Source organism: Antedon mediterranea, chromosome 8 (genome assembly GCF_964355755.1).
Source record: "Antedon mediterranea chromosome 8, ecAntMedi1.1, whole genome shotgun sequence".
Classification (NCBI taxonomy): domain Eukaryota; kingdom Metazoa; phylum Echinodermata; class Crinoidea; order Comatulida; family Antedonidae; genus Antedon; species Antedon mediterranea.
Window position 1 is genome coordinate 25,034,232 of NC_092677.1, and position 22,540 is coordinate 25,056,771.

Sequence of the window (22,540 nt, forward strand, 5' to 3'; positions counted from 1 at the left end):
CATTGGAGGAGGTCCGGGAACTAATATACTCGGATTTTGTAAGTACATGCAAGACAACTCACGGCGAAAATTCGTTCTTAAAGCAACGGCTATTGTTAAACACCGTGAATGGGAGACATCATGGAAAGCCATTGAGAACCAACTGACCGAAGAAGAAGCTGGTTCGATCGAAACATTGGAGTACATTCAATATGATATCAACGAAACCGCGACAGCTGACGTGGCAAGACATGTCTCAGAAGCGAATGTTATACTGCTGTTCAAGTTTGTAAGTGAATTTATTCGTGAGAACAATTTCGATCAAAACCTGACAACTCTGCTCAGAATGCGTACTTGATCTATGGAGACAACAACATAACTTTGGTTTCTGATCCTTTTGAAAAGATTGCCAGAGCTGCCGGATTTAAACGCTTGTCGCGGGCCGAAACGAGTGGCGCCTTTGAAATTCGAGGTTACCCAACACTGAAGAATACATTGAAGTATGATGGCCAACATCCACAAAAGAGGTCACAAATGTCTTTTATGCTTTGGATAAAAAAATAATGAATTAATGAAATGTTTATATTGATACCGTACTATATTCTTTAAAAAAAATTAAGAATTTGTATGGCGAATATAAAATGTTTACATTTTTCAATTTATAAGTAAATTCAATAATAAAACATAACTGTTCAAACTAACCACAATTCTATAAATAATTATGTTATAGTCATTAGCCATTAATATATATCTTTTGCCTAGTTGAAGCCTCCTGAACACAATTCGGGTTTGTCACTTTTTCTAGTTATTTTTAGATGTGCACATTTAAAGTTTTTTGTTACTATGACATAGTACATGTATTATTCTTTATGTACTGTAGTTTTGGGTCATTCCAAAAAATGTAATAATACAATTAATATACGGTGAAACTTGGGTTGTAAATTTGAATTAGAAAGTCTAAAGGCTAAGTGTTATTAAATACTATAAACACAGACAGTATCCATGTTTTTCTTTTATTGATTTTTCTATTGCTCGTAGATCTACAATACAACATCATGATATGGGATGTAAGGGCGAAAGTAACATTTTTATTATGATTTAACAAACACAAATAACTCTTATAACTCATTTGATGTTACATGACCCATTTGTCTATATTCAATTAAACAATATACAGTACACACAGGTCATATGCATAGAAGCATACACTCAATTTTTGCACGCGTAATTTTAACGGTGACGTTTCTTCGAGTTTTCGGTCCGACAGAGGTCGTTATTTTTCTCTAAAGCGAATATTCTACCCTGGTATTTGAGTTTATAAGCGCAGCGCTGTTAAAGACTTGTCAAACTTAAACCTGATAGATCTCCTCCGTAATGCTTCTCAAAATTCGTCGGGCACTGAAGTGCAACTGGGTTAACTGATATCTTCAGAAAATTGCCGAAACAGCCAATTTTGAATTCCAAAAAGAACTGTTAAAGGACAACAACAACAAATGATGACAACAAATCCAGTATAGGCCTATTCAAATGTATTTAACCGAAACTAAATCAATAATTTTGAAATACATTCTACGATTTGCATAAAATTGATCAATTATTAGTATCCGGAAGAAAGACATTTAATATGAATCATCTACATCTTTATACAGATTCCATAATGGGAACTATTCAAACTAACCGATCTGAGATTTCGTCATTTCCGTGAGGGTATATATTCCGATTGGTTTCGGATAACATGCTGAACTTTCGAGAGGAAATAAAACGACGAATACAATCATTCTCAAAAGTAAAGAGACCAACAGAAGCTGTGTTTAAAAATGTCTCCACCAGCAAAACGGTCAAAGACCGCTTCTGAATCTGATTTGCCGTATAACTACAAGGAATGGACTGTCGACAACGTCTATACCTATTTGTCAAAGAAAGGATTGGAAGATGAAGCAGAGTGCTTGAAAAGTAAGTATTAAGAAACCTATGTTTTTGACAGTCCTTTTTCACATTTTTTTTGACATAAAAGAAAGTTGAACAATAATGGACAATAATAATTATTTAATTTATAATTTATAGGTTTGTTTGTTTTATAATATATTTCTTAATAAATAATTAGTTAAGTATAAAAATCATGTTTGGAACAAACTATAACTACAGTAGGCCTACGGAGAGGCGGGTGGCATTTGATCTTTCCACGCACCGGCAATTATTGCATTCTCTCCCAAAACTGTTTCTATTATGTGTTGGATATCCTTATGATTTTGGGCAGAAAAATCTCCTTCCTATCACAAACAAAGGAAGATTTGCTTAGATTTTTGATACAAAAATAAACGTCACGCACTAACCGAGAAAATGGAAAAACCCACACTAGTAAGTTTTTCTTTGGTATGCGACGTATTGAACTGTGACTTTTGGAAATTATAAATCGTTTTTAATGCTAACAAGGCAAGCCAAATTCAATTGAAATTGAAAAAAAAACCACACTAGTAAGTTTTTCTTTGGTATGCGACGTCTTGAATTGTGATTGGCTAAAAATAGGCCTAGTTACATCTTTGTAATGCAAACAAGAATCCAGGTAAGCAAAAATCACTGGAATCGGAAAATCCCACACTAGTAAGTTTTTCTTTGGTATGCGACGTCTTGAATTGTGATTGGCTGAAAATAGTTACATCTTTGTAATACAAACAAGAATCCAGGGAAGCAAAAATCACTAGAAATCGGAAAAACCCACACTAGTAGGTTTTTCGTCGGCATGCAACGTATCGAATTGTGATTGGCTGAAAATCTATAGTACCGTACGTCTTTCTAATGCTGGTAAGTTTTTAATATAATAGTATGGTATGCGATGTCTTGAATTATTAGGCCTACTGGCTGCTTGAAAACTATTAAATCCGTTATAAAATGCAAACAAGAATCCCGGTATGCCAAAATCATTGGAAATCCGGAAATAAATTTGTTTTCTATACCCAGGGAGTTCCCGGAGTTGTTATTAGACAACTCCCTGCTATACCTAAGTAGACATGAGCCTATAATAACCGGAAATAACAAGTAAAACAAAGTTCCTTATAGATAAATGATATAACTTGAAATAACTCCAAATTAATATATCTGTTGGTAATCTCGTGTCCATATAATATGATAAGAAATGCTATGAGCAAGAGTAAATTATTAATTATCTCATTTATTTAATTATTTAATAGCAAACAAAATTGATGGAAAAAAGTTACTTGGTTTAACTGAAGAACAATTGAAAGAAATCGGACTCGTGTAAGTTATTTAAAATTGTGGTTTTGTGTTTTATTTTGAATTATGCCTACTGGTATTTAGTTTACAATGTTCAACCCATTGAAAAAAATCATGAAAATGGAGATCTAAAATCATCGGACTATTATATTTATATTATAGGACAACCGGTCAGCGACTCAAATTGCAAGAAATTTGTCATGAGTTAAAAAGTAGAGATATCAGTTACAAAGTAAGAAAAACTAGGCCTACTTTAAAAAAATCTCAGGCCGATACGATTATAGCCATAAGACCTGTTTTCCGCGCGAATCCCTTGAGTTCTGATTGGATCAGCCATTTTTACGTCACAGAAAGACGGTGGTGGTTGTTATAGAGTTTGTTGTTTTTTTTTGTTTTAAGCATTCGGCTCCAGTAATGTCTATAATAAGTGTTCAGTGTATTCCGGTGCCAGAAACTATAGGCCTAATATAACAACTTAATTGGTGTACCATCACAATTTGAACAATAGGGCATTCCTATTTTGTTATCACTTGACTTGACAGTTGGCATATTTATTTTCATGTTTTCAGATATTCAATGATCCTATCCATGGCCACATTGAGATGCACCCATTATGTATTAGCATCATAGACACTGTGCAGTTCCAGCGCCTCCGACAAATCAAACAGATGGGCGGCTGTTATTACGTCTATCCCGGAGCTTCCCATAACCGATTTGAACACTCTCTTGGGTATGGTATTCAATGTTATATCCGTTGATAAATTCCACCAATTCATGCTCTTGAGAAAAATTAGGCGCGTTCGGGTTTAGGGTTCTAGGACACCTACCCCCTAGACAGTTACCCCCCGGATGTTTACCACCCGGACAACTACCCCCTTAGGACATCTACCCCCGGACAACTACCCCCCGGACAACTACCCCCTTAGGACAACTACCCCCTTAGGATAACAACCCCCCAAACAACTACCCCCCGGACAACCACCCCTTTAGGACAACTACCCCCTTAGGATAACTAACCCCCGGTCAACTACCCCCGGTCAACTACCCCCCGGTCAACTAACCCCCGGTCAACTTCCCCCCCCCGCCCCCCAATCCAAAAGTAGACAAATATATAGGACCGGTTTCTGTAAAAATGAAATCATCTGTTTTTAACGGGTGTTTCGAAACTAGAGACCCGAGACCAGAGACCTGACACGAGACCCAATATGAAAAGGGAGACCTATATTTGGGTCTCCCTTTTCGTATATTAGGGTCTCCCTTTTCGTATAGTGTGGTCTCTCTTTTCGTATAGTGGGGTCTCCCTTTTCTTATAGTGGGGTCTCCCTTTTCTTATAGTGGGTCTCCTTTTTCGTATATTTGGGTCTCCCATTTTGTATATTTGGGTCTCCCTTTTCGTATAATTGGGTCTCCCTTTTTGTATATTTAGGTCTCCCTTTTCGTATATTAGGGTCTCCCTTTTCGTCGTATAGTGGGGTCTCCCTTTTCGTATAGTGGGGTCTCCCTTTTCGTACGTGGGTCTCCCTTTTCGTATTGGGTCTCGGGTCTCTGGTCTCTGGTCTCGGGTCTCTAGTTTGAAACACCCGTTTTTAACCGATTATTCTGTTTAACAGCACGCTAGACCCTAGATGTGCTAGATTTAAAGTACCGTATTTATTGAAAAAACGGCCTTGGCTGTTTATTGTTTAGATGGTTTTTAGGTGGACATTTATTGGAAGAAAGTTGTTTATTCGATGGGAGGGGGTATAATCTAATGGAAATAGACCCCCGATTATTCCATATGATGTTTCATGGGAGTGACATGGTCACCGTTTAGTTGAGGGGAATTTATTTAAAAAAGATCGCCGTTTATTCGGTGAGTGAACTTTGAGGTCAAATATCAAAAGTGATATTATTCTTCAAGTGTACAAAAATACATATATGACAAATTTGAGACAAAAATTAATTCTTTTAAGACCAGTGGTTATCGAAGCATTGTCCTGACGCAAAAATTATTATTATTATTAGCGAACCCAGTCTTTACAGTAAATACAGGGAGTACTATATAATACGTTCGACTATCCTATGATCATGTGTGACAATCTTCAGTTTATACCAGGCTATATTTATGTTCAATCTTTTACTTTTGTTTACAATAATGAATAGTAATTCGTCAAAGTAACGAATTAAAATATAGTTATTAATTCCTATTATACACTGTTGCAGAGTCAGGTTGTTGAATGGTCTGGGTGGTAGTTGTCCGTCCGGGGGGTAGTTGTTCTAAAGGGATAGTTTTCTGGGTGGTAGTTGTCCAGGGGTTAGTTGTCCTACGGAGGTAGTTGTCCTAAAAGATTATTTGCCCTCGGAGTATTGTCCAGGTAGGAGGTAGTTGTCCTACGGGGGAGTATTGTGTCAGAGGTAGTTATCCGCGGGGTAATTACCCGGGGGGGGGGTAATTCTCCGGGGGTAATTGTCAGGGGTAATTGTTCCTAGGGGGTAATTGTCCCTAGGGGGTAATTGTCCGGGGGGTAGTTGTCCAGGGGTTAGTTGTCCTACGGAGGTAGTTGTCCTAAAAGATTATTTGCCCTCGGAGTATTGTCCAGGAAGTAGTTGTCCTACGGGGAGTATTGTGTCAGAGGTAGTTGTCCGCGGGGTAATTACCCGGGGGGGGGGTAATTGTCCGGGGGTAATTGTTACTAGGGGTAATTGTCCGGGGGTAGTTGTCCAGGGGGTAGTTGTCCTAAGGGGGTTGTTGTCCTAAGGGGGTAGTTGTCCGGGGGGTATTTGTCCGGGGGGTAGTTGTCCTAAAGGGGTAGTTGTCCTAAGGAGGTAGTGGTCCAGGTGGTGGTTGTCCGGAGGGTAGTTTTCCGGGGGTAAATGTCCAGGGGGTGAATATCCGGATACGCGGGTTTAGTGATTTACCCGGGTAAGTTAGATACTTATCCACCAAAGTTGCGATAATTAGTCCAGCTATGCCGAATGCCATATCTCAAATCTTCAACAAAATAATAATGATTAATAAAAAGTTGTATTTGTTATTAAGCATATTTAGGGCATGTATAGCCTATAGTATACCATGTATAGTAAGACAATTTATTAACAGATAACATAATCCTGGTTTTTGGTTTACAGAGTGTCATATCTTGCGGGAAAACAAGCGAGAATTCTGAAAGATAGGCAACCAGAATTGAACATTACCGCTGAAGATATTCTGTGTGTAGAGATAGCAGGGCTCTGTCATGATTTAGGTATTATGTTTGACGATGCATCCTATAGTATAGCCTCAGAAACGGCTGATAATAATAAAATGGCAACAATATTTTTCTCTCCCTACCCCACCCCTTCTCTCTCCCCCACTTTCTCCTCCTCTCCCCCCGTTTGCTATGATTACGAAGCCCGAATATTACCCATAGGCCTACAATATTTTTTATAGGCCATGGTCCATTTTCACACATGTTTGATGCGATGTTTATACCTCGTGTTCTTCCAAATTCCGAGTGGAAAGTAAGTTAAAGCATTTTACAATTGTTGTTATTCAATTCAATTCAATTTATTTCCACAATAATATAACATACAAACAGTGTACTAAATGCAATGAAGTAATCATGTGGGGGGAGAGTCATATAAGTCAGAAAGACTTTAAGTTTGACCCAACCCATGATATAACATTATTAAATAAGAATACGAAAAAGAAAAAAAATATATATAATAAAAAACAAAGCTACAATTTCTATTTAAATCATATTATCCGATCTTAACGGGTCTTATAAAATATATACATTATTGCACTACTTCTATAATGAAATCGAAATTAGTTAATTATTTTGGAATAACAATCTGTATAAAAAATTATAATTGATCTTCCATCCATCTTATATATTCTGTCAGTTATGTTGATTACGGTATGAAATGGCGTATGACGACTACACAGCGCAATCTCGGCAATACGTTTTTTATGCCCATTCTCCCAATATATCATTTTTATTCAACAGCATGAACAAGCGTCCATAAAGATGTTTGATCATCTCGTGAAAGAAAACAATTTGGTAGAAAAGTTTGAATTACATAACCTGAATGAGAAAGATAGGATTTTCATCAAAGAGCAGATCTATATGGACAAGGAGAAGGTGAGTAGACTTTGAAAACAGCAACATAACAGAGACAAATTTGTGACTGCAATTAATTTTTCAAATATTCATACGGTAGATCAAGAAGAAAGAATATGAAGGGCGACCGAAGAAAACATTTCTATACGAGATTGTTGCGAACAAAGTGAATGGAATCGACGTGGATAAAAGCGACTATTTCGAACGTGATTGTCTCATGCTTGGTATCAAAAACAGTTTTGATTACAGTCGTTTCATGAAGTTTACTAAAGTCATAAAAGTGAATGACCAGTATCAGATATGTACACGAGACAAGGTAGATTATTACACCCTTCCAAACAATCTCTACACGACCAGTATAATAACCGTTTGCAACCGTAGGCCCTACTTGCAACTAACATTCCTTGATTCGTTTCTCAGCATCATACATTGTCTATCCATACTTTATTCTTTCCCGCAAATAATGTCACTTAATAATAAGATGGACACAGTCGAACGAAGAAAGTCGTTTGACGTTATGCCTATTTATAGGCCTACTTTTTCCTATTATTAGAAACTTACATTGAAATTTCATGTAAAGAATTGGTCATTCATCCTTCTTGTAAAGTGATAAGACAACGTGGTGCAACGTAAAATTAACATTTTGTTTTTATTATTTGTAGGAAGTTGGAAATTTATATGATATGTTTCATACAAGAAATAACCTTCATAGACGTGCCTGTCAACATAAAGTTACAAAAGTCATTGAAGTGATGTAAGGCCGGCTATATGCTTTTATAGTCCTATTGTATACATTTCTTTTCATTGTAGTTTGAATTGTTCCATTACAGGCATTAAAAAGGTCTACTGTAACCAAGGAAATATTTCCTCCATGCTGTAACAGTGCTTGAAGTCGGAAAACAATGATCATTACTGAAAACAATATTTTCATTCCGAGTTTAGAATTTCATACTCAAATTCTATGATTTTATTTTTCCAGTAAGTTTTCCCAATATTGTAAATAATGTTTGAATAAAAATTAATGAATAGACATGGTTAACATACCAGGCATGAAAGGGCGTATAAGGTGAGTGTCCCCCGGCCTCTGAAAGCTTTTTATAATGCCACGTACGTCCAGTTGTCACTAGTATAATATTTAACTGAATACCGTAGGCTATTGCAAGTAAAGCTTGGTTCCCACTAGAACTTAACGCAAGGACGTAAACGCAACGCAAGCGTTTTAACCAATGACAAGCGAAGTTATAGACAGTTACCAATCACAAGGGAATAAGCCATCGCTTGTGATTGGTCAATTTACTTGCGTTGCGTTACGTCCTTGTGTTGCGTCGCTAGTGGGAACCACGCTTAAGTTAAATACAAGCCAAGGTATGTTAGATACACATCGGATGACTGAGAAATGCCATGTTTTGTTTGTGGTATACGTAGGATTGTTGATGCGTTGGTGAAGGCAAACAAATACCTATTGTTTAAAGGAACAGATGAAAAGGACTTTACAATGTCGGAAGCTATTGAGGATATGACAGCCTATACAAAAATGACAGATAATGTCATGTACGACATATTGAATACATCAGACGAGAACCTGTTTCCTGCTCGCAAAATCATCCGGGACATCCTAACGAGGAACCTGTATAAATGTGTTGGTCAAACTAACCCAAAAGAAAACAAATTGCTTCAGGTAAGAACACACAAGAAACATCTTCAAGAAACGTTTCAGTGTCCACGTAGCTATAAAGCTTTGTTCCCACTGGGACGTAACGCTAGGATGTAAACGCAACGCAAGCGTGTTGCCCAATGACAAGCGTCAGTTTGAATAATCCATCGCCTGTCATTGGTCAACTAACTTACGTTACGTTACGTCCTTGTGTTGCGTCTCTGTAGTGAGAACCAAGGTTAAAGGGCTAATCCAGTTTTCTGGATTGTAGCAACCACCACGGATCGTTTTTTTGAGAAAAAGTTTTGAATGATTATTAAATAATGCATTTGATTTTACTTTTATAAAGGAATCTATTCCGGAATATAAAAAAGAGCTTTTAGAATGTAACACGAATAATCTGAAGCCAGAAAACTTGGAGTTTCATGTAAGTTCACATTTGGTTCAATCTTATTGTCGACAATTGGTTTAGCAGCTATACTATAATAGCTTTGATGATATTAAGAATAATTTGATTGGTCAATATTCTAAGATTAGGTATGTTTTATTTCATTAGCTGATTGATTATAATTATGGGATGGACAGTGAGGATCCTATCGAATCCGTTGGATTTTATACGAAACACAATCCTGATAAAGCATTTAAGATTCGCAAACATGAGGTGTGTAAAACTATACTTTATTTTTTTCTTAAAGAACAAAAATGAACCTCTGAGACCTTACCTAGCGTTGGTGACGTAGGCATACACTAAAAAAATACGGGGGAAAAAATAATAAATTGAGGTTGGAATGAATGTATGTGTCTTATATAATAGTTTATGGTGAAAACGAGGCTAGATATTAACACACCGTTTGAGATTTGAATTCTCATAAATAATCATCTTCCCTCAAGAATATATAAATTTTAAACCTTGACTTAAGCTCTGTCTACACTGTCAAACTAGTTTGACAAAAAAAAGTGTTATGTTCACACATGGTAGTGATATGCCTAAATATGGTGGTGATATGACATCATCATGTCCATGGGCACATCACATTTTTTTGTCACATAAAGTTTGATAGTGTGGACAGAGCTTTAGACGGCCTTTGTATGTTTTTTAAACAAACTACCAGTTAATAAACAAAACAAGTTTGAATCTCATCTTTGTTGAACGACGGTTGTAAACCTACATAATATACATGTTTCGGGAAGCATTTCCCTAGTGTGAAACTATATTCACATACGTTCATCTTTTGTACGCTCTTCATAACAGGTATCAGGTATGTTACCAGAGAAAGTTTCAGAACAGCAAATACGGTTGTACTGTAAACTATATGACGAAAAAAGCATTCAGGATGCAGCTACTTGCTTTAAACGATGGTGTGAAGGAAGAGGATGGAAATACATGGTAGGGCCTAAGGGCTACAGTTTAATTTCACGGTTTTTGTGTATATGCGTTTAGGCAAATGGTTTCTGTTGAAGAGGTGATGTGTTTTCTTTAGGCTATTCATAACAATACTGGGAGTTGTAACGAGGCTAGTAGGCATACTTGTGTGTGAAGAAGAGTTCCTTATAACCAGAGATCCGCCCCTGTGTGCGTTTGGTATGTGTGTATTGTAGACCTTTATAGGCATGTTCATTTTGTCTTATTATCAACATTGTGTTAGGCGTGCATGTGATATATCATCATTAGGCCTATATCTTACAACATTGATCATATTTCTTCCTCATGGAATTATCCTTTTGTATATTTACTGTAGGAAGGAAATGTGGAACCGGACCTTACTCCGTACAAGACAAATCAAATTGCAGATCGTCCAGAGCAGGTATCTACGGTCAAAAAGAGACTTATGAATGAATAAAAATGTCTTTAGACATTTCGGATGTACAGGGGTTGTCAAGTTCCTGGTGGTGTCCACCATATGATTCTGACGTCATCCTCTAATTGTGATGAGTTGCACATTAAAGGATTCAGTTTTTTAAACATTTTTTTGGAATATTTCGTAATGTATTAAACAATCCTTACAAGAATGAGAGGGGGAATATAGAATTGGAACGTATCATTTCCCGTGTATCCGCCTCTATTTATGCCTCTATATTTTTAGTAGTATCGTATGTTAATTTTATTTTTATTTATTTTTTTTTTATTTATTAGGTATAACACTCAAAATGCAACAAAAGTTGAAAATCTTATGAGTTTACAAAAGGAACAACAAAAAAACCGAGATAAAGATATAAAACAATAGGCCTATACTAAAATTGACATAAAAACAAAACCAATTAAAACATCATACAAAAATATAATATGCACAAATTTAAAATTAATGATTATTATTAGATCTAATTAATAGAAATTCAGAAATATATACAAGTTTAAAATTATTCATTATTCATTATTTAAAAAGTCCACTTAAAATTTAAATTAAAAAATGTCATTACTTCCAAGGATCAATACAATTACTGTATTATTATTTATTTAAAATTCTTATTGCACTAGGAAGAGTTGAATTCCCATAACGGTTAGTTCTACATCTAGGTACACAGTACTTGTTGAAGGAACGTAAAGTCCTCTCGGGCTTGATGTTCTCGGGTATCCACGAAGTGAAACGCCCAGATGTCACCAGACTGCTTCCAAATTTGGCAAGTACACCTAACCGTCTGTCTTGTAAAGATGTTATATTCAAGATTTCTAAAGTGTCTTGGTACCCCGTGTAGTTGTTATATCCGATGATGATCTTAAAGGCTCTTTTTTTAACAAATTCCAACTGGGTGCATTGCTGTTTAGTGATTGCTGAATGCCATAGAGGACTAGCATACTCCAGTAAGGGCCTGATGTACGTTATATAGGTAAAGACAAGATCATCCCGAGGTGCACCATATCGTTTTAAAATATATAACATAAACAAACGACGAGAGGACTTGGATATCATTTCATTAACTTGATAATCCCATTTCATGTTCTTTTGTAATAAGACACCCAGTAACTTAACAACAGACTTCTCTTCTAGAACATTGTCTCCAATTGTTAACGGTACATAATTAGGTTCATTCCTCATAAAATGAACATGCATTACATTGCATTTAGCAGGGTTAGGTTGCATGTCATTCTCATCACACCAGGTCTGCAAAGTGCATCTAGATAACTCTGAAGAGAATGACTAACCAAAGTAGTATCACCACCTCGAGGTACACGATTAATTTCACCAATCGTCAAATCGTCCACGAACTTCCATCTCTCAGGAACGTGCTCTAATAGGCCATTTACCATCACCGTGAAAAGTATAGGCCCTAATTTGGTTCCCTGGGGCACTCCACATTATACTATACTATTATTACTACTATTACACAGTATAAATAAATTATTTATTATGACGTTTGCGGCTATTATTTTTATCTAATAGATGTTTATTGTTTTGTATATTTTCATATTAAATAACAATCGTATTAATGAATGATGATGATGATGATGATTACTGCCTCTCCGCTGAAAAGTCTGCCGACATTTCTGCTTGGGCTGCTCAGTATATCTCTTTTACCAGTTTCTTCCAATCGGATCTTTCATTGGCTAGTTGTTTGATGTCTTTCTTGGTTTTTAATTGTTCGGGATACTCGATATTTGTGTTCTGCTTATAAAGTCGTTGCTGAAAGTTATTAGTAGTGTGGTTCTCAGTCTTCCTCGAAATGTTATATTGGTAGTGTTGCTGAATAATAGCTTATTGCTGTGTTAGCTGGTGTACATGGTGGACCCAATAGTCTCCATCTTGCATCGACTATTTCTAACGAAATTGGTTTTGTTCCTGTCCTTCTGTATAAATTTATGTTCGATATCCTGTCTGGGAAACTGATACCTATACTTTTGCGAAGTGGCTGTGTGTAAAATATGTCAAGTTTTATTAGGCCTAATGAATAAAATATAATAAATTATTTTTCTATTCGTGTGTTATTTATTGGCTTTTAAACATTCTGTATCGAGTCAATTATTAGCATGCTAATGCAAAACTTTATTTATCGATAGTTTTCTCGATTTTCTTTTTACGTAAACTGTAAAAAAAATTGGATAGCGTTCGTAAAACAATTACTGTACGAGAGACGAGAATCATTATATTGTAGAGGGCGCTATGCATGGAGTAGGAAACCTATAAAAGACGCGTGGAATCGCCATGCCGTTCTTTTGCTTCCTGGCTGCTTTGGTGAGAGGTGTGTTGTTTGGTTGCTTTTGTTAAATTGCGGAATAGAAAAGTTAAAAATAATGTTTTAAATTGTTGCATAACTATTGGTTTATGATAATGTTACTACAATATTGTATAATGCAACCCCTCCCTAGGCTAAGGCATAGGCCTATATCGAGTTTTCTGTATGATTTTTCTTCAACCACGTGTGACGTAACGTATTATAGCAGACCACGTGGCTGCATTGGACGAGCTGCGTTTTTTTTTCGTACACAAGTTGGAGACTCCTTATGTGAAAGAGCCGAACTACTTCCTAACTAAACCTAACCCTCTAAATAAACTCTCACTATTATTTATTAAGTAAAACGAAGTTGCTCATGGACATGGGATTTGAACCCCATACATAACCTAGGCCTACATCGACATGCAAAAGGTCATACAACATATCTAATCCATTTGACTATAGTAGAGCAGTTAGTGACATGAGCTGTGCATTTTATTACCAAAGCATGAAACTTGGCACAAAGTTTCTTTAATATATATAGATTCAAAATATCAGGGGGTGCCAAGTGTCCAACGTCCGGTATGGCGGCCATCTTGATTTCAAAATGGCCACCATAAAAACAAAAAATGTTCATATCTTGGCAACTATACACATTAGAGACTTAATTCTGGTCTCAAATTGTTCACAAACTATATATTGCTATTTGCTCTAATGAAAATTTTCGTCAAAAAATGACCGGAAATGACGTTTCTTTCAGTTTGACCTTTGACCTCGTATTTGTATATCTCTGTAACTACTGGTCATTTTCAATCGATTTTGGTGTCATTTTGTTCAGAATAAATACATTTATATTTGTAGTAATGAAACCTTTTCACATAAAATGACCGGAAATACAATTTATGACCTTTGACATTTATTTATTGATTTTTAATTATGTGAATATACTGTATGTGGGTTTGTGTTGGTCTTAAATGCATCTAATTTTGAACTTTGACCTGATAGGCGTAATTATATTAAATGATTAATGGACTTAAATTGTATATGTTACATAAAATTGGTAAACAATGTGCTGGGTGGTACCATTAGTTCAAGGATGTTGGCACCTTCTGATTCGCTAAAAGTTTTAATAGTTTGACAGAGGAAATAAGATACATGTTATGGAATACCGTAAAACCTCGAAAAGGTGATAGTATTCATGAGCTTCTTTTCGAGATAGACTGTATTTGAATGTCAAATGAATAGTATGATGATCGTGTTTATATCAATATATTATTAATGACCTTACAAAGAACCCTTTATATTTCAACAATCAAGCCTCAGTTATTCTACAATTTATTGTTTTCCAAGTGGTAGGCCTATTTTGATTGCATCTTCTTTTTGTATGCTTCCTCGGTTAATATGGTCCTACCCCTCCTTCTTTGTCTGTAGATAGTCTTATACCCCCTTCTTTGTCTGTGGATGGTCTTATACCCCCCTTATTTGTCTGTGGATGGTCCTACACCCCCTTTTTTGACTGTGGATGGTCTTATACCCACTTCTTTGTCTGTGGATGGTCTTATACCCACTTCTTTGTCTGTGGATGGTCTTACATCCCCTTCTTTGTCTGTGAACGGTCTTACACCCCTTTATTTGTGTGTGGATGGTCTTATACACCCCTTTTTTTGTCTGTAGATGGTCTTACACCCCTTCTTTGTCTGTGGATGGTCTTATACCCCCTTCTTTGTCTGTGGATGGTCTTATACCCCCTTTCTTTGTCTGTTGATGGTATTACACCCTTTTTTTTGTGTGTGGATGGTCTTACACCCCTTTCTTTGTGTGTGGATGGTCTTACACCCTTTCTTTGTCTATGGATGGTCTTACACCCCTTCTTTCTCTGTGGATGGTCTTATACCCCCTTCTTTGTCTGTGGATGGTCTTATACCCCTTATTTGTCTGTGGATGGTCTTATACCCCCTTCTTTGTCTGTGGATGGTCTTATACCAACTTCTTTGTCTGTGGATGGTCTTACATCCCCTTCTTTGTCTGTGGACGGTCTTACACCCCTTCTTTGTCTGTGGATGGTCCTACACCCCCTTCTTTGTCTGTGGATGGTCTTATATCCCCTTCTTTGTCTGTAAGTGGTCCTATACCACTTTCTTTGTCAGTGGATGGTCTTACACCCTCTTCTTTGTCTGTGGATAGTCCTACACCCCCTTCTTTGTCTGTGGATGGTCCTACACCCTTCTTTGTCTGTGGATGGTCTTACACCCCCTTCTTTGTCTGTGGATGGTCTTACACCCCCTTCTTTGTCTGTGGATGGTCCTACACCCCCTTCTTTGTCTGTAGATGGCCTTACACCCCTTTCTTTGTCTGTGGATGGTCTTATACCCCCCTCTTTGTGTGTGGATGGTCGTACACCCCCTTCTTTGTCTGTGGATGGTCTTACACCCCCTTCTTTGTCTGTGGATGGTCTTATACCCCCTTCTTTGTCTGTGGATGGTCTTATACCCCCTTTTTTGTCTGTGGATGGTCTTATACCCCCTTCTTTGTCTGTGGATGGTCTTACACCCCCTTCTTTGTCTGGACCCACTACTATGATTGATTAAATCAGACATTGTTTCTTGTATGATTAGGAGACCAAGACCTTCAAAGTGAAAGTCCACAGGTGGATGCCTAAAAAGGTCTTGTACAGAACAGTATATTGTAGGTCCATGTCACTAATTTGAGGATTACTTGAATAATTATATTGAGATGTCTTTTACGAATTGATTTGGTTCGGATTTTGCTAAAAAATCAATGACTAGAGAAAATCGAGGAAAAGGATTCAGATGGTTTACAGCAAAGGCCCATTACCATAAAAATGGAGTACATTTTTTTAGATGCAACGAAAATGAACAAGAATTATCTGAGTTTCGGACTAATGAAAGTAGGTCTACTGCACAAATGCAGGATTAGTTTGTAGTAAGTACTTTGAAAGACGGTGTTCTCTTAACTCGTGAAAATGAGAACTTTCCGAACTTGTCTCATATGCAACATCAAAGAGGCCAACGAAAAAATATTTCCAAATGGCATCTAACAATTCAATTCAACTTTTATTTCAGACAATTGTCCATATGGTATAATACATTACAAAAAAAAAAGAAAGGATGAAGGAGGAGAGAGGACCAAAACTTTTATCTAACGATTGACACATCACAGTTTAGCAAACAAGTCGGCATAGATGAGCTCAGTGATTGATGTTTCTCAGTGATCTGTCATACTTTACGCCTATCCTATCACATCAAAAGTAAAAAATTCAGAATAATTCCTGGTCATTTTTTCATTAAGTGTCATTTATTTCGGTAAAAAAAATTAAGTGCATTATATCAATGTAAACCACATACAATATGTTCACATAATTATATATGTCAAAGGTTATAAATTGTATTTCCAGTCATTTTATGTGAAAATGTTTCATTACTACAAATATAAATGTCTCTATTCTGAACAAAATGACACCAAAATCGATTGAAAATGATCAGTAGTTACCGAGATATACAGATAAGAGGTCAAAGGTCAAACTGGAAGAAACGTCATTTCCGGTCATTTTTTTACGAAACTTTTCATTAGAACAAATAGAAATATGTGGTTTGTGAACAATTTAACACCAGAATCAAGTCTCTACTGTTTATAGTTGCCAAGATATGAACACTTTTTGTTTTTATGGTGGCCATTTTGAAATCAAGATGGCCGCCATACCGGACGTTGGACACTTGGCACCCCCCGATATTTTGAATCTATACACATCAAAGAAACTTTGTGGCATGTTTCATGCTTTGGTAATAAAGTGCACAACTTGGCTATTTTTATGGCGTTAACTGCTCTACTACTAGGCCTAATCCATTTGACTAGGCCTATACAGTACCTGTACTGACGCAGACAGCTTGACTGAAAGCGTTTGCATTGGCGAATTGTAGTTTGGTCAATTCCTATCTATATCACACTATGAATACAAAGCTAACGAATATATTCATGTTTATTTTGTGACGTTTCATGAGGGGTCCCCAACTAATGTACGAAAAGAAACATTGTGACTAGGCGCGAGACAGTACTGTTAGTAGGCCTACTGACTGGAATTGTGTTTCGTCTGAATGACTATCTTAGATTTCAGGTAGTAATAGGGATTTCAGGTGAAAAATTGATTGACACCCTATGAACTTGGAAATGATACCATATGAAGCAGAATTGAAAACAATGACAATGCTTTTTAAATTTTTTTAATCGGACAAGGCGTTCAAAAGTTACATTAAAAAACAATACGAAAAAATAGATAGGAAGTCGAAGACATTGGTTTCTATGTTTTCTATTATTTTATTAAAAGCTAAAAGTGGTCCAAAACAGTCAACAAAATCATTGATATTTTGTACATAATTGGGTATATCTTTTTAACCATAAAGTGTACCGGCCTAATTTTTTCAACAGTTATTAATATAATGTAAATACATAATGTTCAATAAAAATGTTGCCAAAAAAATCATAAATTATTGTTTTATTAATACATAATGAAACTATGTAATATTTGAATGTAATAAAATACATAAAATCTAACATAGCTCTTTAATTATTACTCACATTATGCCTATTTTTTTACCAGTTAATTGTATAATATAATTACACAATTTTTAATAAAAATTCTATTAAAAATATGTTTTTGTTGCCATGGAAACGTGTAATAAAATAAAAATATGACATTTAATCGCAAAAATACATAAAATCTAACATAGCTCTTTAATTATAACTCACATTATGCCTATTTTTTTACCAGTTAATTGTATAATATAAATACACAATTTGTAATAAAAATTCTATTAAAAATGTTTTTGTTACCATGGAAACGTGTAATAAAATGAAAATATGACGTTTAATCGCAAAAATACATAAAATCAAAGATAGCCATTCGTAATTGTAATGTTGATAAGTTTATCAGGAAGCAGTAAGTTTATGTAGATCTAAAGCTGAAATACCAACAGCTTTAAGAAAATCACCAGGAATATCTTCTTCCATGTTGATAAATATTAATTACAAAAAGTTCACTTTTATTTTTATATGAAAATAATCGGTATTATTTAAAAAAAATAAATATTAACTGGAAAAAACACATAGATTTTTATAGCAGTTTTTAAATTAATCAATTAAAACTAAAAACCTACAAAATATGATGTATTCCTTTCATTTTTTATAAAAAAACATAATCCTCAATTAATATAACCAAATAATACCCCTTAAAAATAAGTGGACCTGTCCATAATGTATTTAACTTTCATTGTACGGACGATTCCATTTACATTAATAGGGATGTTAAGCATTTCAAACTAATATGTTTTAAAACACTTAAAGTACCTATTATTATTTCTTCGGAACGTTAGGAATAGGAAATATATTAATCATAATTATAATCAATGTTGGTTAAACTATAATTTATATAAGACTTAACCTCCGTTAAGTAAAAATTCTACTGGCAGTCCTGTGCAGGCAGGCACAGGCTAGCCTCAGCCTGAGACAATGGAACAAGTGGACTGTGGCTTGAGAAAGGAAAAACATGTGCCTACTCTTTTCTTTTTCCGTTCATCAATTCTCAACCAATTAAAGATTTTAACAATAGCTACTTTAAACATTATATTTTCATATTATATGTGTCTTTGATTTAAAATATTCCATCAACCTACCGAAAAAACGAAGATTATTTTTGAAAGTCCACCAATTCTGTTCTAGACATCGTATAAACCTGGGACATGCTTTGTTTACAAGCTAAAGCCCATGCCTTTCACTTAGGAAACCAATTTAATTGTCAATCACCTCAGGTTGTCACGGAAACTCCAATCAAAAAGCATCATATTTTTAGATCTCCAAAAATGGGCGGTCATAAACTGCAAGCAGGAATTTCCCTCATGTTCATGAGGTGACCAGCTGGATAGGGTGTTAGTAATCTTGTTGTATTTCATTGAATAATTGATATTTCCGCGAATTGTCTACAGCACTTGAAAGTAGACATGTGTACCTTTCCAAAAATGTATTATTTGCCCAAAACATATTAATCTAATAATTAAAAAATGGCACTTCAAAATGGTCAATTTTTTACTTTAATGTGCTGCCTGTGTGTGTGTGACCTCAAGCTGTAGCCATGCAACTGAATACCCTAGTAGTAAGGTATACCACTGCATAGCAACGATGATGATGAACCCGAATGCCCCCGTCTGACTTGATGGTGATGCGAAAATTCGGTTTTTATACCTCATACTGAAGTTGTTGTGCAGATATTTTTAATTTTAAGAAATCAAATTTTTTTTTTTAAGTTTAAATTATTTTTATTTCAATTTTGTAATTTTAATTGAAAGCAGTTTGTTTTATACGCAGGACAAAGAATACAACGCCATGAACAGTAAAAAAGAAACCAGCTGGATTTTTTGGTGGTAGGTTTATTTTATTGAATTCATTTCTCTTTGCTGTTGACAATGATGTTATCCATAATCCCAGCTCGCTTTGAGTCCATATTTGGACGTTGAAGAAAAACGGGTTTCCAACACAATAAACATACTGAGTCAACTAGGAACCAAAAACCCTCTTTTTCATTGCCAAAAATTGTCTTAACAACTGATACTAATAATAGCATAAACATTTGTTCCTCAGGTTTTGAAAATATGGGTACGTGATGATGGTCCTTTAGCGTCCATGGTAAGTGATTCTTTATAAATATTGTATTTTTTCTTAAAGTTGTCGAGGTTGGCTTTTTGTTTTGATAATAATTCCCTATCATGGTGTTGACCTTAATTTGACCATAATTTCTGTAGCTGGCAATGATGTTTTCCATAATCCCAGCTCGCTTTGAGTCCCATGGGACATTGAAGAGAATGTGTTTCCAACACAGTCATACTGAGAGCCAAGCTACATTCTATAAAACGCAATAATGCCTTACTCTACCAAATATTTATGCATATTGTACAATTTAATATTTAACACCAATCTTTAATACAGATTTTACCAATCAACCTAAAAACCGTTGCTCTTCTAGCTCAAGCGGACAATAAAGGAATGGGTTAAATTACTGTAGATGCATGAATGGTGAAGATGCACGCAAGGTAAGCATTGTGGAAATTTATTATTTCCAGTAGGTTTAGGTAATAATGATGAATAAGTAATTTGACAAGCATATGTCTGAAAACTTTGATGCTAAAAATTACAGTACTGAAATACCTTGGTGCTATTCATGAATGGCTAAATAAAACAAGTTAAAAATGTTTTTAACTACAATACTTTTTCTTCTTAGGTCGCCAATGTATGCAACACAGCCAATTGGAGCTTACAAGCCAGTTGGAGCTAACTATGATGAACATAGTTAAATAACTTAACCTGGTCAGTGTTCTGCATTAAACCTGCTATTTAGACAACACTTGCTTAGGGTTCTTTTGGGATCGTTGTCTAAGTAGGCCTACAACCGGCATGATGTGTAATAATTGCCGTTTACAATGATTAGGTAATATCGCCCCAGTCTGATTTCTATGACTGAATGATTTTTATGAGAAACGGCAATTTTACAAGTAAAATTTTAGGAATAATTTGTATGAAATCCAATAATAGTTCTATTGTCGGCTGAACATATTTAAACGTAATCTCTCTTCTTTTTACAGATTCTGTGATATTATTACAATACGAGTAAAAAGGTAATAGATTTGAAAGAATATGAAACAAATATAAAAAGTGAACATTTTAAAATACAATATATTTATGTAATGATGATCTTTATTGACAAGCATATATCTGATAAATGATGTTGACAATACAGAATCTGATCATGTGTAGCAGTACAGCAACGATTGGTACAAATACAAGGCATATATTTATAGATTTTGTTTCGTTTTTTAGTTTGAAATATGTCTCAATGTATGAAGTTGATGAACTGCTAAAAGTTGAAAGGGCATTTAGATATAGTAAGTGATATATTAAATGTATACTTGAATTTAAAGTAAACATGCACATTCTGCCTTAATCTTTCAGTCTAGGCCATCTGCTCATGCACTGCAGCTAATACTAGGCCAAGGTAAAAAGATAAAATGCAAAGTCTTTACATGTATGTTGTAACTATCTATGGTAGTGATTATAAAAATGTCTCGTTCGTATGATAACGTGATTACTCCCTATAGCTTCTGAACTGTAGATATTCATGCTCTTTGTATATATAGGCTTGTAGTTGTTGAAAAATGAGTTTTTAAAATATTTTTCCGCAGGATAGCGTGTTGGTAGTGATGCATATTGTCAATTGTCGCCAAAACGAACAATTTCAGATTCAGTAAGAAAGCAAATTTTTTAAATAATATTTTGTGTTTGATAAGCCAACCTATTAGTATGACATCCTGGTTTTAAGTATGAAGCGGTTAGCAAATGAAATGATGAACATAATTACAGACCTGTTCTGAAAAAGATGAGGAATTGTTTGTTCTGATTTGTTTGCTAATACAAAAATATCCACCAAAGTGAAATTTTAGTTTCTTAAATCTCTAAAATTATGATTTTTCGCAGAAGTAGAATCTGATCGGTTTTTGATCTGTATTTTAATGGCAATTCATAAGGCAAGTTTGTTTAATTTATTTATTCAACTTATTTATTTTACTAGATAATTTGATGCTTTTGTGAGTTTTAGAATGAGAAAAAAAAGACAAACATTAGCATCTAACTGATATTTCTGAGTAAGATTGCAATAGTCTTTTATCAGAGTCCCAGTACAATCTGCATGTGTTATGCAATATGTTTGTGTCGTTTACAATGATTAGGTAATATCGCCCCAGTCTGATTTCTATGACTGAATGATTTTTATGAGGAACGGCAATTTTACAATTAAAATCTATTGAATTAGTTCCAATCTAATGCACTTGATTAACCAGGCTATTCATTCTTTTTGCAGCTTACCTGGTTATTTTATACAGAAGGGCAAAGCAAGCATCAAGCAAGGCAATAAAACCACTTTCGCAAGTAATTGAAATAATTTGCGAAAATTTCATGCCACGAATAATTGTAGGCCTACTGTACACAATAGCTTATGTATTAGCGTCTTTATAACACAAAGATTGTGCATTTACTTGTATTATTCAAATTTATGTTGCGGAGGTTTTTGGTTTTACAGTAATTAAGGATCCACAACTGCATTGTGATGGAACTGCCATGTAGTAATCTGCAACCCTCAGTTGTTGAATAATTGATAGTTATGTTACGAACGTCATGCTTAAATAAAGACACAACTGCAAATTTGATGAGCTTGTGTTGCATTTGATTTTCCTTAGTACAATAGACGTTTTAGTGTATTGCTATCAATTTCAACATCAATGTATTGATGATAATTTACATACAACCTGGACAATATATGGTAGAAAATAATAAAGTGCTTGCAACATTGTATTATTGATCGTCATTGTGATAATTCTTTGTAGTGATT

At 35.1% G+C, this 22,540-nt stretch overlaps 2 protein-coding genes, 1 long non-coding RNA gene and 2 other non-coding genes across 9 annotated transcripts; 4 read left to right on the forward strand and 1 right to left on the reverse strand.

Annotated features, from left to right (window-relative positions):
- The first annotated feature begins 1,773 nt into the window (after window positions 1-1,773).
- On the forward strand, window positions 1,774-12,820 carry LOC140056193 (deoxynucleoside triphosphate triphosphohydrolase SAMHD1-like). Its single transcript, XM_072101491.1, has 14 exons — window positions 1,774-1,932; window positions 3,168-3,234; window positions 3,373-3,442; window positions 3,780-3,940; window positions 6,319-6,434; window positions 6,620-6,690; window positions 7,179-7,313; window positions 7,393-7,608; window positions 7,955-8,046; window positions 8,718-8,970; window positions 9,296-9,373; window positions 9,503-9,607; window positions 10,199-10,333; window positions 10,686-12,820. The coding sequence occupies exons 1-14, from the start codon at window positions 1,797-1,799 to the stop codon at window positions 10,785-10,787; spliced, it is 1,737 nt and encodes a 578-aa protein (XP_071957592.1). The 5' UTR covers window positions 1,774-1,796; the 3' UTR covers window positions 10,788-12,820.
- LOC140057731 (uncharacterized) lies at window positions 11,394-12,026 on the reverse strand. Its single transcript, XM_072103451.1, has one exon. It carries the CDS (start codon window positions 12,024-12,026, stop codon window positions 11,394-11,396), a length of 633 nt encoding a protein of 210 aa, XP_071959552.1.
- A 282-nt stretch (window positions 12,821-13,102) lies between the features above and the next one.
- On the forward strand, window positions 13,103-22,503 carry LOC140057142 (uncharacterized). 5 transcript variants are annotated; one of them, XR_011846877.1, is made up of 11 exons: window positions 13,107-13,122; window positions 16,179-16,363; window positions 19,471-19,526; window positions 19,744-19,788; window positions 20,126-20,192; window positions 20,381-20,466; window positions 20,742-20,774; window positions 20,977-21,041; window positions 21,339-21,400; window positions 21,631-21,680; window positions 22,013-22,503. It is a non-coding gene; the product is annotated as an uncharacterized lncRNA (long non-coding RNA). The 5 variants fall into 5 exon arrangements; XR_011846876.1 differs by lacking the exon at window positions 13,107-13,122 and adding an exon at window positions 15,639-16,003; XR_011846875.1 differs by lacking the exon at window positions 16,179-16,363 and having other exon boundaries at window positions 13,103-13,122.
- Window positions 20,573-20,639, forward strand: LOC140057864 (small nucleolar RNA SNORD31). The gene has a single exon (XR_011846983.1). It is a non-coding gene; the product is annotated as a small nucleolar RNA SNORD31 (small nucleolar RNA).
- Window positions 21,867-21,933, forward strand: LOC140057865 (small nucleolar RNA SNORD31). Its single transcript, XR_011846984.1, has one exon. It is a non-coding gene; the product is annotated as a small nucleolar RNA SNORD31 (small nucleolar RNA).
- Window positions 22,504-22,540: the final 37 nt, after the last annotated feature.

Coding starts and splice junctions, on each gene's coding strand:
- LOC140056193 (XM_072101491.1), top strand. CDS start 1,797: ATGTCTCCACCAGCAAAACGGTCAAAGACCGCTTCTGAATCTGATTTG. Junction 8,047..8,717: donor ACAAAAGTCATTGAAGTGAT/GTAAGGCCGGCT, acceptor TGGTATACGTAG/GATTGTTGATGCGTTGGTGA. Junction 10,334..10,685: donor GAAGAGGATGGAAATACATG/GTAGGGCCTAAG, acceptor TATTTACTGTAG/GAAGGAAATGTGGAACCGGA.
- LOC140057731 (XM_072103451.1), bottom strand. CDS start 12,026: ATGCAACCTAACCCTGCTAAATGCAATGTAATGCATGTTCATTTTATG.